This window comes from Triturus cristatus, chromosome 1_1 (assembly GCF_964204655.1).
Source record: "Triturus cristatus chromosome 1_1, aTriCri1.1, whole genome shotgun sequence".
Lineage (NCBI taxonomy): Eukaryota > Metazoa > Chordata > Amphibia > Caudata > Salamandridae > Triturus > Triturus cristatus.
The window spans coordinates 1,221,500,688-1,221,513,684 of NC_140579.1; the positions used below are offsets into that span (position 1 = coordinate 1,221,500,688).

The window sequence follows — 12,997 nt, forward strand, 5'->3', positions numbered from 1 at the left end:
AGGGGGGGGTTGCAGGTGAGGCAGGGGAAGTGCTTTTGGAGGGAGAGGCATCTGAGGTCTGCGGAGTGCTTGTGGATGCCTGTTTGTGCATCTGTGACCTATCTCCTGTGTGTGTGCCATCAGTCCCCGGAGTGTGCGTGCCCGTGGCTTTTGATTTTTACTTGCGTGGCTGTGTGCTGCTTGGGTCTGTTTTGGTGCGTGCCGGTGCCAGTGTGTGTGTGCGTTGGACAGGTAGGGTAGTGGGGACTGTGGATGTGGCAGAGGTAGGAGGGGTGAGGGACTGTTGGAGGAAGGACACTGCTGCCGTCTGTGTGGAGGCCATGGACTGAATTGTCCAATGTAGGGCAGACATGTTGGATGAGATGCCATTCATGAAGGACACCAGTTGAGTCAACCGAGTAGTGTGGGAATGGAGGACACTCAGCATCACTGTCTGCCCTACATGGAGCTGCTTCAGTAAGTCCACAGCAATACCAAAGAGGATGATGACGGAGCGTTTGAGCAAATCAAACACTCACCCCCAGTCAACTGATCTGGGTTTAATCCATCATTCTTTAGCTCACTCCACCACCCCAGTTCAGACATGGCCATATGCAAATCAGTCTGACCCTGTGCCTCATGGGAACAGTCCAGCCCGAACTGCCAAACCATGTCTTCCCTGGACCAGAAACAAGCATCCTGGGACCGGTTTTGGGTTCATAACCCTCATCAGTCAGGCTATCTTGAATCCAGTGGCAAAGTGAGCAAGGGACCCACGTCTGGGCATACCCTGCCAACTTAGGGCGAACAAAGCGATACCAAAGGGGATGATGGACGGAGCGTTTGAGCAAATCAAACACTCACCCCCAGTCAACTGATCTGGGTTTAATCCATCATCATTCTTTAGCTCACTCCAACACCCCAGTTCAGACCTGGCCATATGCAAATCAGTCTGACCCTATGCCTCATGGGAACAGTCCAGCCCGAACTGCCAAACCATGTCTTCCCTGGACCGGAAACAAGCATCCTGGGACTGGTTTCGGGGTCATAACCCTCAGTAAGTCCACAGACTCCACACTCAGGGCAGCAGGGGAGACAGGGGCAGGGGGTGCAGTGCCTGGACCATAGGAGACATGTTCCCTTACACGGGGGCCTCCACAGACATGTGGGATGGGAGCAGATGGGAGGGTGGAGATGGTGGTGGTGGGGACAGACTCGCTAGGTATTGTCTGTGGTCTGCTGACACCCGCCTCCACAAGGGAGTCCTCACTGGAGATGCTGTGTTCCTCAGCCAAGGTGGTCGTAGCTGAGGTCTCCTCCGTGTGGTTCCCCTAACCCACTGTGCCACTGGGTCCCTCCAACTCCTCTGAAGCAGACCCAGTCTGGCTCTGCGGCTCCTCTTGGTCCGTGGAGCTGTCTCCTCCAGTAGCTGTAAATGTATCTGCAATCAATCGGGATAAACAGATTCACATCAGTCACCTCTTTCACCTGACACATCACAGTCAGTACAGCACATCACAGAGGACGCCTTTGCATCAAGTGGCAGATATTGCAAAAAGCGCAGACATTTTTTGGAAATGACACCTGTCAGTCTGCCAGTCAACCATGCCCCACATATCCTGCCCCTCCGTGGTCTCATCTGTCTGGTGCATGTAGTATGCCACTTCTCATATGTGGGTACATGCACCACATAGACATGTCTCAGAACTGCAGAAATCGTGATTGAAATCTGCCAATACACACACATCCCACCTCCTGCCACTGACTCAGTACATGTGTCAAGATAAGGGATGGCCAAAATCATTGTCAGTGAAATGGATATGCTTCATTCACAAGACACCATGAGGTGCCCATGTCTTGATGGTCAATGCCACAATAGAGTGCATGCTGTACAACTGACATTACTGCGGGATACACATCAGCAAGTGGGATACCATGCTACGGCCCAGTATGGCTAAGCAGCCATCACTGGCTTCAGTCTCCGGGGCAGTGCATCCAAAATTAAACAGTCTGCACTTTGTCACAATCATTAACATTTTTGAGAATGTAAGCTCTGCAGCCGTCAAGTGCACAGGTACCCCCACTGCTACCCACATCTTCAGGCATCAGATGATCACACATAATACAAATGCAACAGTTGAGTGACTGCAAGCACCAATATGTAAGCTTGATGACATCACAGCATGATGAGAACGAATTGAGGCTGCCTGCACTGTGATGTATAATCCAACATTATGCACCGTCGTGATTACACACCTATGCATTAACCCATTGTGATGATCCATTAGCCACACCTCAGCTAGCTGCACAAACCAAAATGACCAACACCACAGGAGTCTAAGAGGCTAGGCCACTCCACAATGGCACCAAGGCAGACACCATATTGCACATTTCACAATGCACAAAATGTAGGCTGGCACACAGGAGTAGAAGAACAGAGTGTACTTCATGTCCGGAGTATGCATACCTGTCCAGGAACATGTGCAACATGGGATTACCCTGGACAGCAGGCATGCGTTCATGCATGTGTGAAACACATGATGTACATTCTTCTGATGCCCATAAATTGTCGTACCTGCTGCATGGCTATGTGGCAAATACCCCTGGCCCATATGGTGTGCCAAAACATCAAATGGAACACATATCAATTGCCCACACAGAGTACATGTCTGATTTCTGGCAATGTGCAGACACATGGAAATCATTAGCCTCACTCATGAAGACAAAATAATGCACCGGTAGCAGATGCTGTTCACAACCTTAAATTTTGACAACAGCAGGGACACATAACCCAAGTTACACAAGTCACAGACTGAAAGGGGCACACCTGTGTATCAGATGAGGATGGGCCATGACCTAATTTGGGCACATGACTCCTGAACAAGCAGACAGGAGACCTGTGGAAGGGTAACCAGGATGAAGGAGTGCAAAGAGCATGTGAGACATAGTACACAGAGTATGCATGTACTTACCCCCTCCTTGCTGCTGTCTGGCCTTTTACTGCCCATCCAGGTCCTGGAAGACCACTGCCAGAATCCGGAGCATGTGGGGGGGTCAGTGTCCGTCGTCCGCCCCTTCTGCGAGGAGACGAAAGCTTCAGCTGGACTCTGGCAATCCTCTGGGTCCAGCCACAAAGGTCCTGCCACCTCTTCTGGCAGTTGCGGATGCGACGTCTGTAGACCCCCACAGAGCGAACAGCCCGGGCAATGGTCAGCCAGATCTCCTGCTTCTGATGGGCATCAACCTGTGAGGATGACAAGGATAAAAAAGTCCATTACCACACATGCCACATGTTTGTGCATCACACTGTTGGATATACATGTCTTTCTCGCAAGGGCATATGATGGACACAGGTAGTGCAACTATGGTGATTGACAGTTGTCCTGCATTTTCAACATGGAAACATTGCTCCTGAGGCTTGAGCCGGGAGCTTTTGCTGTTAGATTTCGCGGACTTGTCCAGCGCGCTGCTATCTGATGCTAGTGCTGTAACCATCGTGTTTTTACCCTTCCACTTATTTACGCATTTACCTTGTGCACCTTGATTCTTTTTGATTTAATAAATTGTAACTAGGATTTTTGTAATACTTGCCGCTTATAATACTCTGTGCGGGTGAGGCTCCTCCACCCATCTGATCCAAGAGGAAGCCAGTTCCCCATTTCTCGGCGTTCTGTGCTCCCGCGCCGCCATTTTGGTTGAGGCTGGTTTGACGGTCTAGTCCCCCAGGTTTCCTCACCTGATTCCTGTTGCCTGCTTTGATAAATTCGAACGCTGGCGCGAACGCGCCGAAGGCGTGCCTAAGGCAAGCCCGTCTACACCCGTCCGCGCCCCGAGAGCACCCAGCGCCAGCCATGCTGAGAGTTTGAGGCCAGGTGTTCAGATCAAGAGTCACTCATATACTTGTTTGGAAGTCTTGGCATTAAAGACGTTCATTTGTCCTGGCGACAGTGAATCAACCAGCTTATATAACATAGGGTGGAAATGTCCTCTCTGCCAGTTCTGCCTGCAAGATAATTTGCCAGCCCCAGTTCCTCACTCCCATTCTACAAGATCCCCCCACCTGCGGGCTGCGCTTATTAATGCCCGCTCCTTAGTCAAGCGTGCCCCAGACATATGAACTGCTTTCTGATTACACCTTGGATTTGCTGTTTGTGAACGAATCCTGGCTCAATGACTCTTGTGCACCAGTCATTGAGGAAGCAATTCCTATGGAATATAACATTGTTAGGGCTGATCATCTGACCGGCAGAGGGGGAGGGGTTGCCGTAGTGTTAAGAGATTCCTGGGCTTTCACCAGCGAGGTGACTGTGGGGCTGGTCGACGGGGAGGCTCTTGATTTCTCCGTTGTCCTGTCTCCACACTTTACACTAGGTGGCACATTGGTGTATCGTCCCCATGGCCCCTCGAGCGCCTTTTTGAAGAGTTTGGACGACATCATCGTGCCTTGAGTTCTTCGTTTCCAACACTTCCTCTTGCTGGGTGATTTCAATATGCATTTGGACTGGCCGGGGTCTCAGGGCTCTAACAAACTGAATGACTTGCTCAATCTGGTGCATTTAACTCAGTGGTTGAAAATGCCTTCTCACTCTGGCGGCCATACGATTGACCTGGTGTGTTCCAACTTTGGACCATCTATAGAGAATCCCATCCAGGTACCCTGGTCTGACCATTGCTTGGTCTATTTCTCTTGGTCACGGGAATCATTAATGCCCCCTAGTGCCTCTACCCTTTGTAAACCACCCCCCCCCCCCAAAAATTGAAATACCCGCCCTCTACGCTGCCCTCTCACTTTCTCGCCCGGTGCTTTCTAGTGACCTGGATTTGGCGGTTGACAACTTTACCACCTGGATTAAGCAGGGGGTCGGCTCTGTCTCTCACCCTAATTGTAAAAAGCAGTCACGCCTTTCTCCCTCTAGCACTTGGTATTCTGGCGCATTAAGAGAGCTCAAACTAGGTTGCAAGAAACTGGAACGCCTCTGGCGCTTGGAGTATTCTCCATCAGCGAAAACTGCTCTGCGGAAAGCTCAAAACAACTATTATTCAGCCATCAAACTGGCTAAGAGTAGTTTTTATGCTGAACGTATTGCCAAGACAAAAAACAATGGTAGAGAGATCTTCTCCATTGTAAGAAGCTTTTTGGCACCTTGTGCCGAACAAGTGGCCTCCCCCACCTCATTCCAATGGTGTGAGGAGCTCTCCTCTTTTTTTTTTTTTTTTAAATCGGGAAAATACAAGCCATCCAAGATAGCGTGCTGAAGGGCCTTCAGGGATTTGAGACTTCTTACCATCTGCCTTATTCCCCCCAGCTGTCTGGACCGTCTATATGTTCTGGCTTCTCTCCTGCTACGGGCTCAGATATACTGGCCATTCTTAACACTCTTAAGTCTGGCTCCCCTTCTGACCCATGTCCTGCCAGAGTACTGGTGGGTGTAGCAGAGGTTATTTATCCGGAAGTTACATCAATCATTAATCTGTGTCTGTGCACGGCGCGGGTCTCTCTGTATTGGAAGCAGGCCAAACTTTTGCCACTCGTAAAGAAGCCTTCACTGGATCCGCTATTAGCGGCCAGTTATCGTCCCATCTCTCTTCTTCCAGCCTTGTCCAAGGTCTGCGAAAAAATAGTCTTCCGACAGCTGGATACTTTTGTTGAAAACTCCGGTGCCCTCCATCCGGCTCAATCTGGATTTAGGAAAAGCTACAGCACCGAGATGGCTTTAGTGGAAATGGCTGAATCAATCAGAGAGTGCCAGGACGCAGGCGGCAGGGCGGCTCTGGTTTTACTGGATCTCTCTGCTGCCTTCGACACGGTACCCCACCATCTCCTACTCTCTCGCCTGGCTAACATCGGCATCGCAGGCTCTGCCTTGGACTGGCAGAAATCTTTTCTGGAAGACCGCTCCCAGCAGGTCTGGTCACCTCCCTTCTCCTCAACTGCTAGGAAAGTGGCCACTGGAGTCCCTCAAGGTTCTACCTTGAGCCCATTACTCTTTAACATCTATTTGACACCTCTTATTTACTTGGCAGAGGAGCTGGGGGCGAAAATAATTGCCTATGCCGATGACACCCAGCTCCTATTCATGTGGAACGACGGTGACCTGTCTACTTCTCGAGTGCAGAATTGCCTCTCTTCCGTGTTTCAGTGGCTTGCACGTGCCCAACTGAAGTGCAACGAGGATAAGTCAGAGGTTCTGCTATATGGCTCTTTTACTCCTGCCTTTCATGAAAATTTGTGGCCAAATGACTTTACTCGTCCTAAGTCAGTGGGTGCGCCCGCTAAGAACCTAGGAATATGGTTCGGCGACGATCTCCGCTTTGCGGTGCAAGTTGGGAAACTCACCAGTGCTTGCTTTGGCACACTCAAATTTCTTAGAAGATTTTTTCCTCTTCTTCCTAGCCAAGCAAAGGAAACGGTCGCACGGGCACTCATTCTCTCCCGCTTGGACTACGCCAATGCCCTCTACTGTGGCATTCCCGGCTATTTGCTGAGAAAATTGCAAACGATTCAAAACGCTACTGTTAGACTATTTAACATCTCTAGAAGATCTAACGTGCGTAAGCATCTGCGTGACCTGCACTGGCTTCCAGTGGCCCAAAGAGTGCAATATAACGCTCTTACGGTGGCCCACAGAGCGCTGCATGGTTTGGGTCCTGTATACATAAGGAAGCGGTTTAACTTCTATGTCCCTAATAGAGCCTTACGATCAGCCACCCAACACTTGATGACCATACCCCGTTTTTGTAGGTCTCGGCTGGGAGGTCAGTCTCTCTCTGTCAAAACTGCGCTGGCCTGGAATTCTCTCCCTTTGAATATTCGGAGCATTCAGGAGCTCGGTCCGTTCAAGAAACAACTTAAAACATTTCTTTTTAATTAGCCAATTCAAACTTCCCATCTCTCAGGTTCTCCGATAACTGCTCGCGCCAGGACACTCGAGTAATTGAGCGCGCTATAAAATCCTTTATAACATAGCATAACATAACATAGCCTGAGTAGTCCAACCGTGTGAAAATGCACTTTTCATGCACAGTACCTGTCCACTACAGGTACCTACACACCTTGGGGGGTAACAACTACTCAGTGAGCATGCTAGACACTGGTGAACACAATGTCATTAGTGCCAGTCAGACAACAAACACAATGAAAAAGGGATGTGGAGTGCACACTCACCTGCTCCCCTGGTTTCCCATACAGCTTGCTGTACTGTGGAAGGAGGCTGTCCAGCAGGGCCTTGTTCTCCTCCCCTGTGAATGCAGGGGCCCTCTCCACAGTACGTGCCATTCTTGGAGCCAGAGGATGCAGAGACAGCAGCAGTGGTAGCACAGATGTCAATCTTCAGCATGTAGTGCAGGCAAGTGAGCTCCCAGGGGAACAGACAGCCTTATATCTGTGCTACAGAGGCACAGTCAGTCCCATGCATCAAAATTGATAGGTCCGACACGTTTGCATCCTATGAATCTGGCCAATCCATCGCCTCGTACACGCCTTCCGCATCGTTTGAAATATTCAAAAGCATTGCACTAACGAGTCTGATACATTGTTGCAGGCAGCCAACGGATTTTCAAGAAACCGGTTCATACAAGGCTCGAATCCACGTCAGTCCCCATTGAAGTCAATGTGCAAGGCGTGTGCGTGTGGCTCCTTCCACCCGCCTTAGTCCCCATTGAAGTCAATGTGCGAGGTGTGCGTGCAAGGCGTGCGTGCGTATCCTTCCCTAGGTGTCCGACGCGTCTTTCGAATCGGTCACCCGCGTCAGTCCCCATTGAAGTCAATGTGCAAGGCGTGCGTGCAAGGCGTGCGTGCGGCTCCTTCCCTAGGTGTCCGACGCATCTTTCGAATCGGTCACCTGCGTCAGTCCCCATTGAGGTCAATGTGCAAGGCGTGCGTGCGGCTCCTTCCACCCGCGTCAGTCCCCATTGAAGTCAATGTGCAAGGCGTGCGTGCGGCTCCATCCCTACGTGTTTGACGCGTCTTTCGAATCGGTCACCCGCGTCAGATTCCATTGAAGTCAATGTGCAAGGCGTGTGTGCAAGGCCTGCGTGCGGATTCTTCCCTAGGTGTCCGACGCGTCTTTCGAATCTGTCACCCGCATCAGTCCCCATTGAAATCAATGTGCAAGGCGTGTGTGCGGCTCCTTCCCTAGGTGTCCGACGGGTCTTTCGAATCGGTCACCAGCGTCAGTCCCCATTGAAGTCAATGTGCAAGGTGTGCGTGCGGCTCCTTCCACACACGTCAGTCCCCATTGAAGTCAATGTGCAAGGTGTGCCACACACCATAGCTTGCTATGGACCCATGGGCACACCAACAAAAATACAATCTATGGACAAAGTATATCAAAGTGCATGTCAGGTTGTATTCCCTGTGTGTGTATGTGGGTAAACATGTGATTTTGAATGTTTCCCTTTGTGGCACCCACTGCCAGGCAGGGCAAGGTGTCCTGGGGACAGATACAATTGTGGCCTGGACACATAACCACTGTGGTTGACAACAGTACATTTCAGTGCATGAGGCATGTACACAGTTCCCGGTGTACATTGTGTATGTCATGTGACATACACCCTGACTCTTCGGTGGAATGGTATGTGTCTCACAGGGTGTCACAGTGCCACATATGTGATGTTCATCCACAGTATGTGTGCATTTCCATGCAGAGAAGACTCAGATTTCATGGGCTCAATGTCAAACTGTCACAACATCCATGTATATTGTCAATGTGAGTTGATGTTGCGTCTGTGTGTCACAGACATCCATGTGTGAGCTGGCAAGAAATCAGGGGGCACTTCATGTGTGTGTCATGTGTGCGTTGTGTTGTGCATATGAGACGCTACATCATGATGGTGTCCTTGTTGCGACACAAGGTCCCTGTGTGTGTCTGTCAAAAACCTGTGATATGGGGTAGACATCTGTCCTCACTAGTCACTGTGGTGTGTGTCTGGTATGTGACACTCATATTGATGTACTGTGACAGAGCCCATTGATTGGTCACAGCACAACATAGACCTTGTTGTGTGGATCTGTAGAGCTGAGATGTCAGATGATGGGCATGTATCTGACATGTGTGCCCATACCCAACAGCACACACATCATGTTCTTGTGTCCTGTAATGTGGTTTCATGTGCTATTTGTCATGTACACTGGCACATAGATAGGGGGAATGATGAACTGTCTTTGCTCATCTATGTACTGCAGAAGACCAGCTGTCCACAGACCGTTCCCTGACCTTTAAACCATGGTTGAACGTGACTGCATGCAACGGTACCGCTTCACCAGGCCACTGATCGAAGAATTGGCGGAGCAGTTGGCCCCACACTAGCAACCTGGCCGGACATACCCTACAGCCCTGACCCCCAAGGTGAAGGGGATGGCAGCCCTACACTTTTTTGCCACTGGTACTTTCTAGCACACTGTTGCTACTGCTGGTGGGATGTCACAGACTATGTTCAGCTGTGTGCTTCGAGATGTGTTGGAGGCGATGTTGCATTTCCTCAACCAGTACATCCATTTCCCCAAAGCACAACAACACGCTGACATCAAGGGGGACTTCTATGCCCTGGGCAGGATGCCACATGTCATTGGCTCCATTGTTGGGACACATGTGGCTTTGGTCCCACCACAGGCACATGAGGAGACATACCGGAACAGGAAGCATTTCCACTCTATAAATGCTCTGGTGGTTTGTTTGGCGGACATGACCATTTCCCATGTGTGTGCACGGTTTCCGGGCTCGTCGCTCGACGCCTACATAATGAGGAGTAGTCGCATCCCAACGATGATGTCACAGATGCAGTACCAGCGTTCCTGGCTGGTCGGTGTGTACTGACTGTTTAGCATTGTGTGTGTTTGCTAAAGTTGATTGGCACCCTATTTTCACACTCAACTAATGTGCAATTGTCTCTATGTAGGTGCCTCCGGATATGCCATGGTTGCTGACAGCCCTCAGGAACCCTGTGACACCGGCGGAGATGCGCTACAATGAGGCACATGGTCGGACCAGGAGAGTGATCGAGCGGACATTTGGCCTCCTGAAAAGCAGATTCCGCTGCCTGGACAAAACAGGAGGGGCCCTCCCATATGCACCTGCGAAGGTGTGCAGGATCATCATAGTGTACTGCATGCTACACAACCTGGCAGTGAGGAAGCGTTTGCCTCTCATCCAGGATGACGATAAACCAACCTCCGCCAGCCGCGGAGGATCCTGGCCTGGGGCATGATGCCAGTGATGATGAGGGTGATGGTGATGTTCGGAGCCAGCTGATCCAGAACGTCTTCACATGAATGTCAGTATACAGGTATGTGTTGTCAAAGTATTGTGTTTGCCTGACATATGTTGGTGGTGCACTGGTGCTGATTGAGTGTGGCTGTATGCTACTTGTCAGGATGCTTGCTGTGATGTGTCCTTTCTGGTAGTCTGTACTCCCAAACAGTGTTTACCTGATTGTTAGGTTGTGTCTAGGTAGTTAGTGTTTTGTTTTGGGCATGTATATTGTTGTCTGCTGTAAATCTGTGTTTTTGATTGTGTTTCCTGTCCGTCCTTCACAGGGTACTTTGGATGCTGTATGTTGCAGTCTGAACCCCAAGACCCAGATCCTTGTTCCAGAGTGCAAGTACTCGTTGTCCCAACCAATGATGTGCCACACACCCCTGGACTTTCATTGTTCACCACATGTTTAATTTTCTGCTCAGTGTCACGTGAGGTTAACTTGCATCAGTTGTGGAATTCTCACATTGTGAATATTTAATAAACTTGCGCTTCACTTTGGGATGTGCTCCGTGTGTGTCCACACCTCCGACAGTCATTCGCATCCTGTACCTGAGGGCTGCTTGCCACTGACCCAGGATGGGTGTTGTGTGTGCATTTCACTGTATTTCCTGTTGACATCAGTGTTGACGATGAGTTAGAGGGCCATGGTGAGTATGTGTTGTGTTGTCCTAGTGGTGTGGCTCCCTCATATATATCACATTCACATGACTCACATAACGGTGTTCACATTGCTGTAGTAGTTTGCATGCACAGTGTTCCTTAGCAGCTCATCATCGCCATGGAACAAACCAAGTATGAATCACGACAGAGGCAAGTATTGTGTGATTGTGATTTTATTTCCAAACATGTGTAAGGATTGTGAACGGAATTTTAAGTGCTGTACAATGTGATGGTAATCCAAAGTTCACAGGTGAGTTGGTAGTCTTGGGAGTTGGAATGTCCAGAGTAGAATCCACAATAATTTGGTGCATTGTCACAACTTTGACCCTCCATGTCAAGTGGGTGATTTGGATGTATGTCGACAAGGTTAACTGGTTTGCACACAAAGGACGATATCAAGAACAGGTGTTGGGTGCCTGGGGGATATACATGGCCATCAGCGTCTCAATTGCCCTTTTGCGGACGACCCCTCTTCTTTCTCGGGGGACCCTCATGTGCAGGCTGCTGCGGTGCCGAGGACTCTCCACCAGAGTCCTCCTCCCTCCCTGTGGCTGTTGCGGTTGTTGTGGCAACAGATGTTGTGGGCGCACAGGGAGGTGTGGTCATGTTGGTGCTGATCTGGCGGAGGCATGTCAGTATGTCCCTATGCACCGCTGTTAGTTCATCCAATTTATCCCACTTGGACTCCACTCGGGACATGTGGGAGTCCAAGCGGGCATGGTGGGCAGACTGCTGTTCTTTGAGTTGCTTGAGGATCCCCATGACCTTTCCAAACCCTCAGGTGCTTTCCTGGTATGCATCTATGATGCGTTCCAGGTCTGGGTCATCATGCAGTCCAGCCCCCTCTGCAGGCCATGTCCTCTGCCTGCCCCCCCTCCCACCGCCCGACCTACATGGGCAGGACCTGCCGTGGCCGGCACAGGCGACACTGGGCCCCCTTGACTGTTTGCGCCAGTGGTGTTGTCCCTTGCTTCCAGGGTGCCCTGTGTACCTGTTCCGTTGTTGTTCTGTGGCCTGAGCCGGTCCGTGTCGGCATGGGTACTCTGTCTGGTGTCAGATGTGGCAGGAGTGGTTGCCGGGGGTGCTGATGTTACTGCTGCTAGGGCTGCACGATGACTCACACCAGAGGTGCCAGGTCGGTCAAGGTCATCGTCCAAAGAGGACAGAGAGTGATCCACACCGGGGAGCTCAGGGTCCGCCAGAGTCTGGGACTCTTCTTCAGGTCCTTCTGTGTCCCCAGCATCCACTGTGGTTGGCGGAGACACACAATGCATGTTATGTTTCTACCGACATCAACGTTTCACACACATGACATTTGCCACTGGACATCATTATGAGAGTCTGTACATTGCATTGTCTTAAGTTGTGACAGAGGTTGATATTGTTGAAGCACTTTGTAATGGCAACCTGGAGCATTTTGATGTGCACGTCAAGCTGTGTGCATGACCAGCTCATGTATTGATCAGTTGTCTGTAGATGCCCATTGCCACTCAGGTTCCACCACATGCCTGACACAGCTGTATTATCCCTTTCCACATTTGTGCTTTAACAATGACATACGTACAATTACACTTGGGGTATGTGGCGAGCTTGGGGCATGTGTTGTGTGATTCCTTTTTTTCCTCTGTGGGCCACATTGGTGTGTCTGTGCAACATGGTTGCAGTACGGTATGCCTGAGATCCAATGTGAGATACTAATTTGTTGTCTGTGTTCCTAGTGCACATCTCTTTTCATACAAGTCAAGGTGTTAGCATAGCTAATGAAGTTGGTGCTGAGTTTTGTAGGTGCTAACGCCTTCTATCGTGTCAAATTCCTCCATAGTGATAGGGATTGGGCACAGAAGCTCTCTTGCTTTTCCATGCTCATGACAGGGATGGGCAGAGGTGTGTGTGTTACAGTTCAGCTGTTGTGAGTTGCATGCCTCCTCAGATGCAGTCCAGGTTAGTCATTGTGTTTGGGGTGTCCATGACAGTGAATGATGTGTTGTGTGAATGATGCGTACAACGCAGACCGATGTGGGATTGAAATGCAGCTCACAACTGCACATTTTGTGAATGACACCATGCTACAGTGTCAGCTATATGTGTGTGTCCATCCTAGT

At 50.2% G+C, this 12,997-nt stretch overlaps 1 protein-coding gene across 1 annotated transcript in view; it reads right to left on the reverse strand.

Moving 5' to 3' along the window:
* The window catches only part of LOC146871857 (uncharacterized), a 200,512-nt gene that overhangs the window by 105,611 nt on the left and 81,904 nt on the right, over nucleotides 1–12,997 (reverse strand). The window contains exon 3 of the mRNA XM_085649127.1: nucleotides 2,952–3,223. Coding sequence (XP_085505253.1) covers nucleotides 2,952–3,223 — 272 coding nt within the window. The remainder of the gene's footprint in view (nucleotides 1–2,951; nucleotides 3,224–12,997) is intronic.